Raw genomic sequence first — 18117 nt, 5'->3', positions numbered from 1 at the left:
ATTCAAACGAGTAAATGCGCCGTAAACGCGCGTTGACTAGTAGTACACGTTCTCGATTTTTCCACGCAAAGAGCGAAAAGACATGTGTAAAAATTTTTGAAATTTTTTTTTGGCGCAGTTTTTTAACTGCTAATTGCTTCTATTTGATTGAATGTGATATTAATTGTTGATTAAATTCAAGATCTGACAAATGACATTCGGGAAAAAAAAGAGAAAAGAAATATATGAGATATGAAATATATAAAATATATGATATACGTTTATATCTCTTGAACTTATTTCGCCAAAAATTAAAAACTCTTATTCTGAATTTTAATTCCCAAATCTACAATCTTAAGAATCTTACGTGCTGAATTTTATATGCATCTGCATTGCAGAGATAAAAGGAATTACACGTCTAAAAATTGTTTAAATTTATTTTTAATTTCGGAAGAAAAAACTGGATAGAGCGAAATGGTATAAGCTAATTTTTATAGAAAACACAATTAAGTGTTGTTATGTTTTACTTGTAACGACACTAACAAATATCTAAACAACGAAAGAGAAAAAAATTAACTTACACCACTTACATCTAGCAACTATTCGCGTTCTTTCTATGTGTATTCGATTTTTTCTCTTATTTCGCATTTCTTATCTTTTATAATCACTGCTTTACTCACCATATGAGATGAAAGATGAATAAAACAAAGCCGGGCACGACGAGATCGTCGCTGCCGACGCTCCAGCGTCGTCGGAACACCACGATACCAGGCATCTCTCGTCGCGTCGTCGTCGCCGCCTTCGTCGTCGTCGTCTTCCATCCAATAAGCCGACGACCGAATCTATCGGAGAGGCCAGTCAATAAGCAATGATAAAGTCCGTATCATTTCCGACATTGCGATACAGTATGCGAACAGAAATAAGATATAAACTTTACTTTTTTTTGTTTGAGAACTTGATATTGAGAAAAATATATGCAAGTGCCAAAACTGAGTAAAACATTTTCCAAACAAATAATCTCTCTTCATAGATAAAAGTAAACTCTGTATTTCTTACTTTCTTCTTACTTTTGCTCTCAAAAATAATGTTTTGAACAAAGTTTCATCATGTGAGTTCAAATGTGCTTTATATTCTCAAATTGAATCTTCTTTTATGTTGAAAAATTTCCATTTTAAACTCATTCTGATAACTGCATCCTTTTCAGTCAAGATATCTTTTCAATATCGAGATTTTAAAACATCAATAAAGTGATAACTAACACATTTCTTTTAAAGTTTTTCCAAATTTCTCTTTTTTCATTCTGATATAATAAAAATATTAGCATAAAATAAAAAATTTCTTTTTAATTATATATATATGCGTAAATTTTAAATGATACAAAAGCTTAATAGTTTATCCAGTTTGATTATATCGTTTTTATAAAAATATTTTTCCATACAAAATAAACAATTTAATTTCGAAGTATAATAAATTTTCAATTATTATTGACTGGATTTCGTACCTCACACGCGAATCACTGCGCGACCCGTCCGACAATCGCGGAAAGTAAACGGCGGTGGTAACCGACGACGCCGACGCCGGCGTCGCAGCGCGCGTCGACAAGCGCACTGACAGCGATGATGACTTCGTTTATCGCACACTTCGTCCATTCTTCGACGGCTATGCTGACGATGCCGTCACTTGTTGTTACTGTAATGTTTTCTTGGCTAGCAACAATGCACTGACGAGAAAAGCGACGCCGCATCGCGCCACGAATAATTGTCGAGCAATATCACTGCTATCCGTTAACGACGATATTCCAGACGATGAAAACGGCGACACTAATTATAAGCGTGAGTGTCGACAGAACACGAGTCTCGTTAACTTCTACGTGTTCTGTAGATCGGTGTCCCATAAAAGGTCTCTAGAAAAATCGATCTTCGTAGACAGATAGCACTACAGTTAAACGTGCGCGGAATCAATTTTGGGACTCTTATATCGTTTCATTATAATTTAGTGAAAGAGACTTATCTTTTAAATGAAGAATTACCTTCTCAATCCTAGATATATTATTCTCTTGATGTTAAATTACAGTGTATGTAACATTTATGCCAATATCTTTTTGACATGTAGATTATTTTCTTTTCTATATATTAAATTTAATATAATGTTTGAATAATAAAATAATATGACAAATGCGAAGAAAAGCTATTGCATGCTCAAGAGCTCTTCCATTTTCTGTTAGGAATTAATTACTTTTCTTTTTAATAATAGATCTTTTTTTACATTTTTGTATTAAAAAATCTAATTGTGTGTTAATAATGATTCTTACAGAAAATAATTTTTTTTTGCAATTATCTTGTATATTCAAGAGCAATTTTTCCGACATCGAAACTTGAAAGAATCTCAAATATTTTTCGCTAAAGTACTCAGATAATCTTGTCGCTTCTGTTTTCTCGAATAACGTAGAGAATAATGAAGATGTTATCATCGTTCATAACATTTAAATTGTTTAAGTTTTATTATCGATCATACTGTTAGAAAATATATCTGTTCGCGATCAAACTATCAATAAAATCATTCAGAAACGATGTCCGATGGTAGCCGACGAAGAGGCGCGAGCTATTTCAATTGTAAAACTAGGAATTAAATTCACTTGAACTTCACCAAAGGAAGTCGTGGGTCGCGTTTAAAGAATTAAGTATCTCTGAATTATGCGAGAGAAATTTCACGTCGGTATATCTCGTAAATCACATTGCGGAAGCGCGTTTGTTCGAGATTCTCCACGTTGTCACAATCAATTTTTATGAACCATTCGTTTGCTATAAAATATAACGAACGGCATGTATTTACAAGGGGAGCATGACACTTTCCGTACAATATAATTTTTACAACATATTACAGTGAACGTACATTTAGATTAGATTAGTCAAATAGCAGCCTGATACAATAGCGCTACAAAGTTTAATAATATTTAAACAAAACATATAATTGTTTACAAATTATAAATGTATTGAATTAAGTGCTTACTGTGGTTTACTTTCTGTTGTTAAATTATTCTTTTTATATTAAATTTGTTTGTTCGACAATATTTGTGAACAACAATTATTTATTTTCTCTAACAATCTTTAATATATTTGTGATATTAACGTACCAAATTTTTCAATCATTCAAATAGGTTTACAGTAAAAGATTTTTATTTTGTGAAATGTAATTGAAAGTAAAACTCATAAAACAAAGTCCAGATTCTTCGTAAATTTTAACGTTACGTACTTCACAAACCATGTCGCACTTTCACGCGATGCCAATTGCGAAAGTTTGTCGACTATGGTGAAATGCGAAATTTGCGCATCGCAATATCACGAAAATTCACCTTTCTGCTGTGCTCCTGTTTTTACAGAATAATTTGAAATCCGACCAAGTTAATATAATTACAAGTCACGTACGACAAACGAAACAAAAAGCAATGTACAAATGTGCTGAGATACGAAAAAATTCAAATTATTCAGTCGCCAGCATGTTTTATGCTACAGCAATATTGCAAAAAATGTGACATAGAATGCGCATAATAATTACGGCTATGCAGAAACATAAGAAACAAAATGTTTGCTATCAACGTAACAATTATGCGAATATGCTCGCGTGTAAAGTGTTTAATAAATGAGTGAAACAAATAACGAGAAAGGAAAGAAAAAACAAGCTTTTGTCGTGCTTTTCCGCGAATCAACAAATTTTACAATTTAAGAATTAATTTTGAATAGTACAAAATATATGTATATATGATAGATAACAATACAAGATATTTCCCAAATTCGCAGATAATTTTTTTAACAATAATTTTTCTGATCAACTTGAAGATGATGAGTTAAAATATCGACATCCCGATATTTTCCGAGTTTTAAGTGACTGAAAATAAAGGGCTTTTCTAAATTGAACTTGAGAAAGATAAATAAATATTAATAAAGCCATATCCTTGAGTTAATTTTAAGTAAACTTTACTGTAGTAAAGTAAAATTTCAATTTCAAGCTTTATTATAAAAATATATAACGTAAATTAGAAAATTAGAAAATTAGAAATAATGATTTTTGTCAATATTTTTGTTGAGAAAAACTTTATTTTGAATTAATCAGAGAATATGTTATCTCTCAAAGGATATCCGTAGTTTTGAGGGACAACTTGTATATTTTACATTTGCGAAAATATAAAATAATATGTAAATATTATTATAAGAATATTATAACGGTAGATTTACATATATATATATATATATACTCTTGATAAACGTAACTCAAGTATACTTTCTTTCCGCCGAATTATTTATGGAATACCTCGGCAGAAATAAGTCAGTTCGATTTTGTCGAGAACATTTATGTCGTTTACGATTGACTTGGTCTTAGCCTTCGATTACATCACGAGTTCTCCGACCTGCAAAACACCCACGCGATCGCGAGCGAAGTGGCCCGGGTACCGAATTATATCGAATGTACTGTCTGATGAAAGAGAGAAAGAATGAAAAATAGACGGGCTGTCGACACGTTACGCAAATGCTAATTCTCTATGCCCTATGCGTGCGCAAAAATAATCAATAGCTTCGATATAATCAAATTATCGTACACCGGCGAACAATCGTGTTCCGCGTGACACGTGAATTACGGACCGGCGAATTTACCTTTAACTCTTTATCTCGTACTTATTGTTGCAAATTGCTGTCAGGCGACCGTTTATCTTCGCGATGACGTAAGCTCGAACTTTGATACGTAATACATTTGAGACGTTTACTTTTCGAAAGCGCTATAAGTCCGATTTTGAGAAATCAGAAGGCGATGTCAGTTCAATCTTCTCAATATTAAAACGTACGTAATGTTATACATATAACTTATTATTAAAATTACACACACATTACTGAGATTTATTGTTAGTGTACCACTCAAATAAAGTCAGACTTTGAGATAGTTATGTCAGTCGAATTTTACTATGTCGAAAATTAATGAGATTTCTAAGTTCCAACTTTAAGATAGTCATCCTAACTTAACTACAATAGTTGAAGATTAATGAGCTTCTCAAAATCTGATTTACCTGATGGTAATTACATAAGATTCTACCATGATAACTAAAGAAGGTTAGCGTGTAATTCTTTTTTCAAACCTTTCGTGACCAGCAAAACACATATGTCCTACTTTTCCACTCACGTTTTTACGTTTTATCAAAGTTGAATGAAGCATTCTTATATTCCGCGTTTAAAAAACGAGACCATAGAGATAGTCACTCATTTAAGTCACTCATTCTAGTACATTTTTGAAATACCAGCGAAAAATATGCAAATCCATAGACAAAATTAAATGAAAATTAATACACTTTTTATCAGTCCAAGTAATCGTATATTATTTTTAAAGTGATTCAACGCGATTCTCCGTTTAATAGTAGCACCCTTAATTGCGATGTCCCAAAATCGATGACCACCCCATTTCGCTTTTAATCCGAGCTCCTCTCGCTTTCGGAGCTTTCGCGCTTACCGTGGACGACGGACGCCGGCGGCGACGCTCAGCGTCGGTTCGTCGGCCGGCGTGTGCCGCAGCGGTGGCGACGGACGATTACCGATGCTGCGTTCTGACTCTCTCACGCTTATCAGATGTGTCTCCTTTACGCAAATACCCTCGCGAACACAACACACTCTTAACGCGTTCCTTGAAGCGTCGAAGAGGAGCACTTTCGTTCACTCGTCGACATTCTTCGCGACGCGCGTCGTTGAACCGACGCGAGCACAGTGTGTTTTCTTCCCTTTTTTTTCTCTTTGGCTTCGTGAGCTCACTATCGAGCTATCGAAATTCGCGATGAAAGGCAGACCGACCGCACTCCATCAGGTTTAAGGATCACCCTAGAACCACACGTTGTCCTCGGCGTCACGTCCCTTTCGATCGGCTATCTTATCGAATACCGAAAGTTACGCATTGCCGAAAATCACGTACACATAAAATGCGGCCACGTGCCGAGAGCGCGCATCATGAGAGAACTCATCTTTAGGAGCGAACGAGCGGCGAGGTCGAGCCACCCCGAGCGCGACTGACTGCCGGCCCCCGAGGTGGCACCCGAGAGAGCCCCCCGCGACGACGGCGTCTCCCCCGTCGCCTATCGCGATGCGCCTGCGTCCCGACGCCAAGCGCCGACGCTGCATCGTGCGTTCTGCTCCGCACCCCGGGAATGTTTGTTTCTCTTCTTCCTCTTCTTTTTGTCTAATTTATTTGCCTCTGTCGAAGCGCGTGGCCGGCCCGCAGGTCGATTGGCTGCTTAAGTAGTTTACGACACATCGTGTGTTATATGGCGGTTAAGGGGCTCTTCCTTCTCTTCCTGGATTGTAATATTGAGTTCACGCACGTGGACGACACAGTGAAAGTTAAATTAATCTTTTCACGTCAGTTTTGACAAGAATTTTGAAAGATGGTGGAATAAAACAGAGTTTATCGTATTATGATTGATATAATAATCTTTTCTTCTGTAATATCTAAAAGGATTATTATGTATTAGATATATGAGGGATAAAAGATTATATACTCGAGATTATAATATAATTATTATATATATATATATATATATAGAGAATTATATTTGAAATAGTTATTTTGTTATTTTACTTTACTAAGAAGTGTAATTAAGGAATGTCTCTTCACCGCTGGTTGGGGCTTTAAGTCAAGAGTGTCAGGAGCTTTAGCTTTCACTCTATCTGAAATCTGATAATTATTATCGACCCTTGCGGATATTCCCTCGACATCGTAGCACACTGTTTTATATATAGTTGTTTGTGTATGCTTTTTCTCAGAAGGGAGAATACCGTTATACAGTAGCTAGAATGCGATTACGCATAACTGAACGCGATTATCACAGAAGAGATACAAATAAGCACAAATAATCTTAATATTTCTTTTCTTATCACATAACTCAAATAAATTCTAATCGTCGTTACACATACTGATAACTATATTTAAATTCAAAATGAATTATCGCAGGGACGCACTTAGAAAGTCATATGAGAAGCTTATAAAAAATTGTAACCTTCGCGAAAGATAATTATACATTTAGGGAATTTATCTTAACTTTAAACGAAATTAAATAATGGAGCAGTAAATAAAATAGCGAATTATCGAAAATTTGTTTTAAAAAACCTGCGATACTATTGCAATTATGTGAAAGTTTATAGCATTTAATCGGGTTTGTTCTCATAGCGACAAAATCGTTGAGCGAATACCGGTATACAAGAAATGCTTTTGGGAAGGATGGTGATTTATTTCTCTTTCGAGGGGAACGACCGTCGAAAAGTATCTCTCGTATCGCCGCCGGGTCGGGGACGTGGTCCCGATACGGCAACTCGCGTGGTTATCTTTGCTCGAATCGATCGACACAGCATGAACGAACTCGTTGGTCGTCTGTGGAAATCATCGTGACCTTTTTCAATCGGCCGATTTTTTTATTTCCTAGTCCATTATTCTCTCGGACTCTCTCGCAAGCCAATTGTACTGACATCGACTAATTAAAATTCTCCTCTCTTGTCTGCCGCATTAAGCGTGACTGTGTTTTACAAAAGAACGCATGTCGCCAAGACTGCAATTTACGAATTAATAGACATCGCTTTTAACTCTGGTTTTTCTTTTAATTTAAAGTACAGATTAATTAAAATGTGAAATGGACATTTTCGCGTTATTTAAAAAGATAGCATTTTCTTCCTACGGTTTACGGCCAATAATTTATTATAATTTGGAGTTGACTTTTTCTTAACGAGAATTTTTAGAAATACGTAATTGTAGTCTTGTAATTACGCACATCAAGAATTTTTTTACAATCAAATTTCAAATTAAAAATCCGCTAAGGACTTAAAATTAGATAAATAAGATTTTGTTGCTTAACTTGCGTTTCTACAGTTCAATTTGCGAGAAACTATTTTTATTAAAGAAAAGACGATTCCAAAAATATACATTTTGAAAATCTACATAGCATAAAACATATATCAAACACGTTAAGAGTTAAAGAAAATTTTTAATTCAGTAAAGTACTTTTCTACTTGCCCTGCGCACTTGCAAAATTAATGCACGTTCCCACGATGCAGTAGTCAATATGCATCATAAACCAATCCATCGGTCAAATTTATGCATGGACTGACCTAAAATAACATCTCAGGAGTGCCGCGAACGAGCGAAAATAAATGTACCGCACCAGGTGCTCGCCTGGATCTATCTTTAGTGCGCATTCGGTAAGAACTTATATTTCCAGATCAATAAAAATATTCGCGTACCGCCGAGTGTTTATTTAAAAACTCTGAAAATATTCGCCGGCATTATAGCGTATTTAGGGATTTCGATCGAGCTCGCCCATAAAGGTCGACGGTTTCCTTCAAAATTGTTTCAACCTCACGCTTCTTCTGTGACGAACAAAACATTTTGCACATGAATCATATATTTTAAAAATATAGTTTTTTACAATATAAAAAATTGTACGAGTAACATTTGTAACTATAACACTCGGTGTTTCCAGTTTCAATTTTGAACATTTTTAATAAATTGTATTATTTGTATTAACGTTAATATCTGGACTTCAGTAGAGATGTTATAATCAAAATTCGTGATTTACAGTATAGTCTATATACACTTTGAAATGTTACATGATAAAATTTATAGTAATATAATCTTAAAAATATAATTAATAATAGCAATGGTAAACTGATACTGTTAGACATGATTGTTAATCCTTCAAGATTCAATAATCAAGATACGAATCTGGATACGAATATCTGGATACGATTTAAATCATATCTGTTTACAGAAATAAAACATTTGAGCTAAAAATTGCAAATCTTATTTCTAATTATCTTAAAAAAGAACGCAGTGTTTTTTTAATTCCTTGCTCGATCATAATTCTTTATGTACCAATCAACAGTCTCTTTAATTGCTTGTTCAAAAGGAGTGAATTGAAAATCGGGTAGATAACTTCTTAATTTCGCATTACTTGCTGTTTTTTTGTACTGGCCGTCTGCCGCCGATGTATCATATACTACCTTACCTTTAAAATCGAAAGCTCGCACCAGAGTCTCCGCCACCTCCGCTATCGATTTCTCCTGCGCTTCATCCACTAAAAATATATAATCATTTTTACTCACAAATATTATCTGTTGATAAATTCGTACACTCTACATTTTGCAGTAGAATCAATGAATATTAGTTTTGCAATATTTTGATGATAAAAGTAGTAATAATTACAGAATTATGGATAAATAATAATACTTAATTTAATTGATAGAAAGATATTGAAAAAGATAGAAAATATATGTCATATTTATAATACAATAATTATTACAATTTAAATTACCTGATAATATAATTGGTTCCACAGAGTCATATTCCCGCAACACCCAAATAATTAATTTTGCTAAGTCTATACTATAGATAAATTGTCTTAAAGGCTTGCCAGAGCCAAGCACAGTGAATATCTTATCTTCTGTATTTCCTAATAAAAAATGTTAATTTAGTAATAAATTCAAGTCATACGTAGAAAACAGTTTCATACCATTTTTGCATAAGTCTTGCAATCTTCGCATTAAACCAGGTATAACATGACTTGCACTGGGATGGAAGTTATCATAAGGACCAAATACGTTGCAAGGAATTACACTAGTGTATAGTCTACCATGCTGGTCGTGATAACCTCTGTTTGCAACATCTATGAGTCGCTTGGCATAACTGTAACCATAATTTGAAGGATGCGGTGGTCCATTGTGAACCTAAAATATATATAGAGTAATTTTATATTTTAACTATTTCTATTTTAATAATAAAAATATCAGATATATAATTATATAGTTACCATAGTTTCATCAATTGGATAGGTTGTTTTGTCAGGAAATACACAAGTGGAGAGGCATGAAACAACTTTTGTTATATTATGCTCATGAGCAGTGTGGAGAACATTATCATTCATGTGTATATTGTTTCGCTGCAATTAAGTTTAATATTAATCATAGTTGAAATGATATAAATTACAGCTGCAAGAAATCTTGATTCTTTCAAGAACACTTACCAGAAAGTCCAAATTATGTGACATATTGTGGAAAAGTCCACCGACCATAGCAGCCAAGTGAATAACATGTGTCGGTTTGTGTTGATTGAATAATCTGCGAGTACTCTCCTTGTCGCTGTGACAACCATTGAAAATGCAAATGCCACAACTTCTATCTTGTTAAGAATCATTAATTTAACTTACCACAAATCCGCATCTTTGGAGCCAACAAATATCCACTTTTCATCCTCCCTCTTATCTTGTTCAATAACATTCCGAATGGCACTGCCAACGAGCCCCGAACCGCCGGTTACTAGTACAATCTTCATGTCGAAAAAATGGCTCTTTTAATAAATTCAATAAAATATAATAATTGATTAAACATTGATGTAAATATAACTGTTGATAAAATCTGCACTTTTTTTTTTTTTTAAATTATCCTCTGGCTGGAGGATATTTGTCGTGATAAATTGTCATGACGTGTCTTCAACTCTCCTGAGTTATATAGCACAAATTAAAATCTGCAGTCATGCTGGTTAGATTAGGTTAAGGTTCACAATATGTAATGCTACTCTATCTATCCACAGCTACTGAAATAAAATGACAAAAAAATAATGATAAGATGATAAAGATGAATGTACACGTAGCAGTTGAGTTATCAACTGTTAATAAAAAGTTTGAAAATTTATAACAAAAACTATATTTTAAAAATATAGTATAAATTTTAATCTATACTTTTTTACATTTTATTTGTTTAATATAATTATCATTTAACAAGATAGTTAATCTTAACTTTGAAATATTTGTTACATATACTTAAATATTTATTATACGTAATTTATATATTATTATGTAACAAAGATTATTTTTACAAATATGTAGCTTAAAGTGAGTACATGTATTAAAATGTTTTTAAGGTAAATAATTCGAGAAACTTTTAAGAAGAATTTTCCTTATCCAAAATGAAACAAAGAACTATTTTCTTGCTTCGAATAAAATAAAAACACTATGATTTAAATATAAGCAATTATGAACAAAAGATTTATCTCCTTAACTAATTGACTGGACTTCGTAACAGAGTTTTCTTCAATAACAAGTAAATTTATAACTTGCGTAAGGAAGTCCAGCATAATGATTAATAACTCAGACGAGACACAAAGGAATAGAAAGAAATACTTTTCCTGGTTCGACATATGACTAACGAGTTATCAGAAATGAATGCAATGCGTATATTTTGTAGATAGTACTCGATCGCGATATCCCAGCGATCAATCACTGTCTCAGACGCGTTAATGCGTCGAAATGCGGGATGAAGCAATGACAAAAGTATTAAAAATATAAATACATCGCACTTGTTTGCTTTATGATATAGGACACAAAGCTTGCCGCATGTGTAACTTAATTTTCATCAAACAATCAACATATATATCTAGATTATTCATAAACGTCTGAGGAGCAAATAAAACTAATGTAATTATTTAGCTTTTTTTTATTCTATATTTTGTTTAAAAAATAGAGATCAGTTTGCGTAGCAAACATTGACTTAAACCGAGTTATTATCCGAAGTATATGTATAACTATAATAGATAATTTCATTCCTAGCTAGATTATAATTGCTAAACCTGTTTGTTTCTCTCTATAATAGTATTATAGCTGCTTTAAAATACCTCGAATAATAACTGTGTTATTTTGCGGACACGGGTTAGCAAAAAAAAGAACTTAAATATAGTCTAATACCTACAATGTTCATAATTGTCATTAAATTATATAATAAAAAAACGCAAAACTGATAAACCTAACGAACCGCTATTCTTGGGGCTCACAATCTTCTCATAATTCTCGCGAGTTTCTCTTTTTTTTTATATATAATTTAGGTATGTAGCGGGACCTAAAAAAGTTGCACAATTTTAAAAAAATTTTCTTTTTTTATAACCAATCTGTTCTATTGCAAAACAAGAAAAAATAAAATATTGACAGAGATGCCAAAAATCTAATTACATTCGCACTATAAATCTGGAAATATCGTAATATATCGAAAGGCTCATAGGAGAAATTTTTGTAAGAGTTTTAAAACTTTGTTAAGTCCCAAAATAAATGTCATGTTTAAATAAGCAGATCACAATGCTCTAAAAGTTGGTTCACAAAGATTAAACAAGAGGATAACTGGCACTACTCGCTATACCGCAATGATTTTCTCTATTCCTGGCCATCTTGATGTAACCGTTCTCGCCCCATCCTTCACTCCAACTGTTCTTTACTATCCAATAATCGTCACCAGTTTCCGAATCCGTACCATAACCGACGGCCAGCACACCATGATCCAAGTTTTGTGAATCGCAATTAGGCTCATAGTATACTCCTAAAAATTGAAAGATTTGAAGTGAAAAGAGAAAAGTCAGAGCACAAACTAAATTTAGAATTGTTTTTACAACTTTTGCAATAAATCTATCATTTACAAGGTTAAAATAGGCATACAAGTTTTAGATTTGTATTAGGTCAAATTATATCAATGTTATGTAGCATTAATTACAATTAATTAGATTACTTTCCATTATCTATAAATCTATTATATATATATACCTTCACTGTACAGCTGGAATGACTGATGAGAAGCATCAATAGCAACAGAGACTGGACCTACGGTGGCAACCGCAGCCTTTAGTTTCTGTTCATCTCCTTCGGGAATGTCCATGTAGCCGACATCATTAGCGCCGCTGTTTTTCGGATTGTATCTGTAATTTCAGGTGTGTAATAGATCATAAGATTCTATGAGTAATTGTTTCCGTCACACAAAAGGTAATTAACACATACCTGCATTTGTCATTCTCTGCTTCGTATGGGTAAGACTTTTCGGTATCGAGGCCTCTGTTGTCCCTAACATACCGGAAGGCGCCATCCATTAAACCACCGTTGCATCCATTATTTCCGTATTTACTGGAACAATCAACTAGATTTTGTTCACTCAAGGACACTAAAACACCTGTTTGTCTGAAATGTTGTCCTTCTAAGGCTCCAGTCTGTAAGAAAAAAAATATATCAATTAGTATTGTCAACAAAATTGTTAAGAAAGAAAGCAAAAAATATCAAATATACATAAAAAAATATCAAAAATTGAAAAAACGTTGGTATAATTTGAGATGCAATTTGTTGAAAAAAAGTTTGGATATAATAAAATATAAACATAACTCAAAAGTATATTTTAAAATATGTGCATTGCACAAAGTTGAACCGAAATATAATTAGCAATATAAGGGCATTAAAGTAAAACAGGCTTACTGCTGAGAACGCCCAGCAGGATCCACAGTGTCCTTGATCCTTAACTGCAGTGACAGCGCCTTGTTTTCTCCAATCGACTTGTTTTGGTAATTCAATATTAGCTGGCGCGATGTATGTTCCTCCTATAAGTTCCTTTCTAGCGCCCACTGACTTATTGAAGCCATTCAAAGCACTGACAAATTCATGATGCAACTGTAAGAGAAATATGCGTTTCACAGAAAATTGTTCATCTGCGAATTAAGATAATTTGCTTCTCTGAACTCACCATATCACCGTACTTATTCATTCCTAGTTTGTAGGAAACTTGTTTTAATTCATATTTGCGATTATGTTCGGCAATCTTGCGCTTATTATCTAAGAAAATCTTCATTCTATAGCCTTCCTCAACTTGGGATTTGTAGATTTTTTTATGATGCGTCTAAAAGCAATAATACATACAATCAATATTTATTCTATTTCTCAATAATTTAAATTATTAATACAAAATATTTCAATGTAATTCATTTTACAGTGTCTATTTTGAAAAAAAGACTAAACATAAAATGTTAATTTTTTAGCCTTTCTTTATTTCATTGATCAACTAATAATTATTTAGAATAAAAACTTTTTTTCAAAAATTTCTTATATCAATACTGTAATCTGAGTCACTTATGTAGCTTTGTCTTATTACCAAGTGCTGAATCAGATCATGCTTGCTACCGCACAGGAAATATGATCTACAGAATTCAAGTGTAACCAATAACTCTTTATAAACAAACATAATATCTATGTCATTGCCAGATCCAATAACTGAATACAAAACGGATAAACTTTCACACAGCACATAATCAGTAAATTTAACAAATAATTTAACATATATACCTTAAAGATAAACCATTCTGTATCCAAGATCTTGTCAAAGGAAACAGCTTGCGTTGTGGCAAGTACTGCCAATAATAACAAAGCCACTATACCCTTCATGATTGCCTCTTAATAATAATTTACCTGAAAACACAAAAATTATTTCAATATTATGCTCCAATTTGAATGACTTTGAAAGAAATCATGCAATTACTCTTTTGATTACAGATCAGATAGAATTAGAAAAATTTTCCAACTAATCTTAATGATTCTTATTTTATCTTATTGGATACATTCATATAAGAATATTATAAAACTTTTATGATTTCTTGTTAAAAATATATAAATTTTCTATCTATATATTATTAAAAAATAAAAATATAATTTAATAAATCACGAATGAGTTCCATTAATAATCACAAGCTAATACGGCTTTGTCCTGCAAAACAGACATGACCGAAATTTCGGAAATGACACGCAACATTCGTAGAAAATGTTGCGTCAGCGTGACCGATCGTCATTTTGTACTGCGATTATCGCGAAGAAGAGTTTTTATATTTGCGTTGGAGCAAATGTCATTTTATTTTCATGATAAGAAAACGCGCAGCAAAACGACGTATTCGTCACTGTTATCGCGAAAACAATGTATATAAAATAGTGTCTCACAGCCAATCAAATAATTTTGATTGCGTTGATCGCACTCAACATTCATTTTACTTTCTCTACCGACGTGACCTTCAAGGAATAAATAATCGTTGAACGAGATGTAAATTGCTCTTACGATGTAATTGCGGTTTTAATAGAAATACAACGAATGACGCATATTTCTCGCAAGTTGTAACAAATGCATCAAAAACCACGAACTTGGAATGAATCTGAGATAACGGATTATCGAGACCTCGTAACAACGCGAACAATGAACGTCCAGCTGATCAAACTGTAAACACATGTATACGCACGCGCGTGATGTGCGTTCGGAAGCTTTGTCTTCAGGGTCGTGTTTCTTTATTATCTTGTAAAAAATTTCGGATTTGTTGCCTCCCTAAACGTTTAATCCGTTACGCAAAATTATAAAATTATCTACTATCGAAAATTAACATTTATTAAGTATTAAAATTAAACGAAAAATGTTCGTTAAATATAAAAACATGTGGATAATAAATAGATAATACTATATATAGATAATTTTCAAATAAACTTGAAAATCTTTGGTCAAGTTTGAACGTCCGGAATTTCGAAGCAGTATCCTGTCAAATATTTCATAAACCGATTAATTTAATTTTCGTTAAAAGTATCTATTACAATTTGTTATAAAATTGATCTACTTTTTATGAATTTGCCTTCGCGAAACAAAATAAACACGTGCGCGTATATGTTGCAATTGTTTAAATAAATATAGAGGAGGGCATCATTCTTTTATTTGCTATTTCGGTACTCGAGATTAGTCATATATTTTCGTGATCTGTGATATGATTCAGTATCATTTAATGTCTCAACGAAACCAAGAGCTGAAACTATGTCGCACACACATCGTATCGCTTATATTATCTTACTTTTTCATCAAAGTGATAATGTATGTTCATGTGATTAAGCAATCTGAAATTGCGCATTTCAAGTCATTAAAGATTTGTAGAAAAATGTTTATTCTCTTAATTGCGCATTAGATAAACGTTTCCTTGCGTTCAATGTGATAAGCGCATTTGTTAAGGTCATATAAAAAAGTACATACGTCTCCAATGCAGTATCGATGTTCTCGCTAGCTTCAACAATTGATATTATAATTATATTTACAATTGATATTATAATTTATAATTATTTACATAACAATGTTTTCTTCCTTCAATTGTTTTTCAATGTTTTCAACAATTGATAGTTATAATTATTTACGGCGCGATGATTCTCGAGTTAGATCGCGTGATTTTTGCTCGTTACAGCATAGCGATAGTTATTAAAAAGTGAATCATTTCCTCGAGTTTGGAGACAAAAGTATATATTTTCATGTGGAAAAAATATCCAGATGCTTGATATTCATGACTATCATTCTAAACAACATTGATAACAGTTCGTTTTAAAACCTATTCAAGCGAAGTCACATCAAGAATGAGTACAAAGAAATCGACTAATGTACTTAACAATATAAACGCCATTTTACCACGTCCTGTATGTTAACATGCAATTGGTTGATTTCTCCGCATAGATGCGTGTGCGGTTATGTAAACTAAACAAATATTGCTGCTCTGTGTGAGCAAAGAAAGACATTCAAGTTTCAGAAAGAAAAAAACAAGAAAAATTAAGTCCATTATACAACACAATTCTCTTTCTTTTTCAACGATCAAATCGGACACAACAGAACGAATTTTTTCTAAGTAGCACAATTAACGGCAAACTATTGGAGGACGATTTGTCGATTAACAGGAATGAGTACTGATAAATATCGGTTAAGTATCGTGAATAATGCACATATAATTATTGTACTTACCCGCTTTTTTCCCTCTGGTAAGACGGGAGAACTACAACGAGTGGAGTGAACGCTGACACAAGTGAATGATGACTTCGCGTCGGTCTTTTGTATTCCTTCCCCTCCCGGTAGCTTCCACTACCATAGACTACGTGATTCATTGGCAGTAATCGGAGAAATGCGAGTCGTTGTTTATTTATCCATGCGAATTTAAACTTATATCCTTTGTGCCGTTTCGTGCCGAGCGAGACGCGACCAGACGCGACATCACACTCGCATGTCATGTGCCCGCGATAAATAAATATCGAATAACCCAGATTTATAATCGTCTCCACAAATGAAAAGGAAATGCGTCATACGCTTCTACGGAAGCTTTGAAGTCACTTTACTGAAAGGCGGAAACGATAACCCGCGAGAAAGATCGTCGCAATTAATTACTTATCGCTATATTTTGTTGCTTTCAGACAATAAATTAGAATGATATCACAAGACATGTTTTATTAATAACGCTTTATATTGTGCGTAGCTCAATACGATATAAATACGATATAAAAAGTATAAATCTTCTCGGAATGTAAAGAAACGAATTTTCTATTTATGAATTCTTTTAATATATATTTACTAATTTCTTATTATAATATATATTTATGTAAAATAGATAAATGCAACATTTTTTTTATATTTATATTAGAGAGCACATAAGATTTTTACAAAAATTAAACTTAAAGATCCAAGAATGGAAAGTAGTGATGTCTTTTATATTTAAAAAATAAAAGTTAAAATTTAATATTAATTTGAAGCAAAATTTTTGATAATTTACAATCTTTACAGTCGATAAAAGTCGCACGTATGTCGCGTGATAAAGCAGGAAAGAGCGAGAAACACTGAGACATTCGAACCATCATACAAAATGTCTTCAAAAAAGATATATGACGTTTCGCCACAAGAAAAAGAAATTGCACTATGGAGAGATGCAAAACGGAAGCAATTGCGCGAATTGTATCTGAAGCAATCGGAGCATCCGACCAAAAGTCTCCTTGTACGTACAAAAGAAAACCTTAACCTAACTTAACCTAACTTATACCTCCAAAAATATATATTTGTAATATTGATCTCGCGCACTATATTTACGATTATTCAACTATTGAGTTATTTTATTTATTGTTATTATTTGTTTTTGTAATAATAGTTTGTGCTGTCACTCTTATTTAACGCTAAGTGTGCTACTCTAATTTTTATACTGCATTAGTTTTATATATGCTCAAATATTTGATATTAAATGAACAGTGACAGACTAAAAAATCTATGACATTTATAAAAGTGTGTGTAATTTCTGTGTGTTTTAATGAGTTGTATATGCTTTATAATTTGACTACAGAATTATGCTTACAATGATTATATAATAGATCTAACTACAAGTTTAGTAAATATGGCAATAGTAGGAGCTGCTTATTATGCTTGAATTTAATGATTTTTTTCTTTAAAAATAATAAGTTTGAAAATTGTATTAATTATATAAATAAATTGCAATACTTTGTCACAATTA

General features: G+C 32.7%; 3 protein-coding genes across 8 annotated transcripts in view; all 3 read right to left on the bottom strand.

Moving 5' to 3' along the window:
- The window catches only part of inaE (inactivation no afterpotential E), a 53657-nt gene extending 47611 nt beyond the window's left edge, over nt 1-6046 (bottom strand). Inside the window, exons 1-3 of one of the 5 annotated variants that reach the window (XM_012361607.2) lie at nt 5473-6046; nt 1481-1882; nt 660-821 (exon numbers count right to left, since the gene is read on the bottom strand). In XM_012361607.2, coding sequence (XP_012217030.1) covers nt 660-754 — 95 coding nt within the window. In that variant the 5' untranslated portion in view covers nt 755-821; nt 1481-1882; nt 5473-6046. Of the gene's footprint in view, nt 1-659; nt 822-1480; nt 3942-5104 lie in introns of those variants that run through there. The other 4 variants (XM_067348424.1, XM_067348425.1, XM_067348426.1 and 1 more) reach the window with 4 other exon arrangements.
- A 2337-nt stretch (nt 6047-8383) lies between these two features.
- Gmer (GDP-L-fucose synthase-like protein) lies at nt 8384-10586 on the bottom strand. Its single transcript, XM_012361621.2, has 6 exons — nt 10202-10586; nt 10019-10133; nt 9806-9934; nt 9509-9722; nt 9311-9448; nt 8384-9073 (listed from the first exon to the last, which is right to left on the bottom strand). Exons 1-6 carry the CDS (start codon nt 10324-10326, stop codon nt 8838-8840), a joined length of 957 nt encoding a protein of 318 aa, XP_012217044.1. The 5' UTR covers nt 10327-10586; the 3' UTR covers nt 8384-8837.
- An 884-nt stretch (nt 10587-11470) lies between these two features.
- Nucleotides 11471-16750, bottom strand: CtsL1 (cathepsin L). Of its 2 annotated transcripts, none has more exons than XM_012361618.2 (7): nt 16593-16750; nt 14135-14257; nt 13539-13691; nt 13274-13465; nt 12809-13014; nt 12578-12729; nt 11471-12356 (listed from the first exon to the last, which is right to left on the bottom strand). In XM_012361618.2, exons 2-7 carry the CDS (start codon nt 14231-14233, stop codon nt 12145-12147), a joined length of 1014 nt encoding a protein of 337 aa, XP_012217041.1. In that variant the 5' UTR covers nt 14234-14257; nt 16593-16750; the 3' UTR covers nt 11471-12144. The 2 variants fall into 2 exon arrangements, with proteins under 2 accessions (XP_012217041.1, XP_012217042.1); XM_012361619.2 differs by lacking the exon at nt 16593-16750 and adding an exon at nt 14895-15038.
- Between the last annotated feature and the right edge of the window lie 1367 nt (nt 16751-18117).

Source organism: Linepithema humile, chromosome 1 (genome assembly GCF_040581485.1).
Source record: "Linepithema humile isolate Giens D197 chromosome 1, Lhum_UNIL_v1.0, whole genome shotgun sequence".
In the NCBI taxonomy this organism is placed as follows: domain Eukaryota; kingdom Metazoa; phylum Arthropoda; class Insecta; order Hymenoptera; family Formicidae; genus Linepithema; species Linepithema humile.
The sequence above is the reverse complement of the archived record's forward strand: the minus strand, read 5'-3'. Positions and strand labels throughout refer to the sequence as shown.

Excerpts from the sequence above, each read along its gene's own strand:
- CtsL1 (XM_012361618.2), bottom strand. The coding sequence starts at position 14,233 with ATGAAGGGTATAGTGGCTTTGTTATTATTGGCAGTACTTGCCACAACG. Across the intron at positions 13,692-14,134 it reads CAGAATGGTTTATCTTTAAG|ACGCATCATAAAAAAATCTA; the intron begins GTATATATGTTA and ends TATTGCTTTTAG. Across the intron at positions 13,015-13,273 it reads CCTGCTGGGCGTTCTCAGCA|ACTGGAGCCTTAGAAGGACA; the intron begins GTAAGCCTGTTT and ends TTTTTCTTACAG.
- Gmer (XM_012361621.2), bottom strand. The coding sequence starts at position 10,326 with ATGAAGATTGTACTAGTAACCGGCGGTTCGGGGCTCGTTGGCAGTGCC. Across the intron at positions 9,935-10,018 it reads CACATAATTTGGACTTTCTG|CGAAACAATATACACATGAA; the intron begins GTAAGTGTTCTT and ends ACTTAATTGCAG. Across the intron at positions 9,449-9,508 it reads GCAAGACTTATGCAAAAATG|GAAATACAGAAGATAAGATA; the intron begins GTATGAAACTGT and ends ATTTTTTATTAG.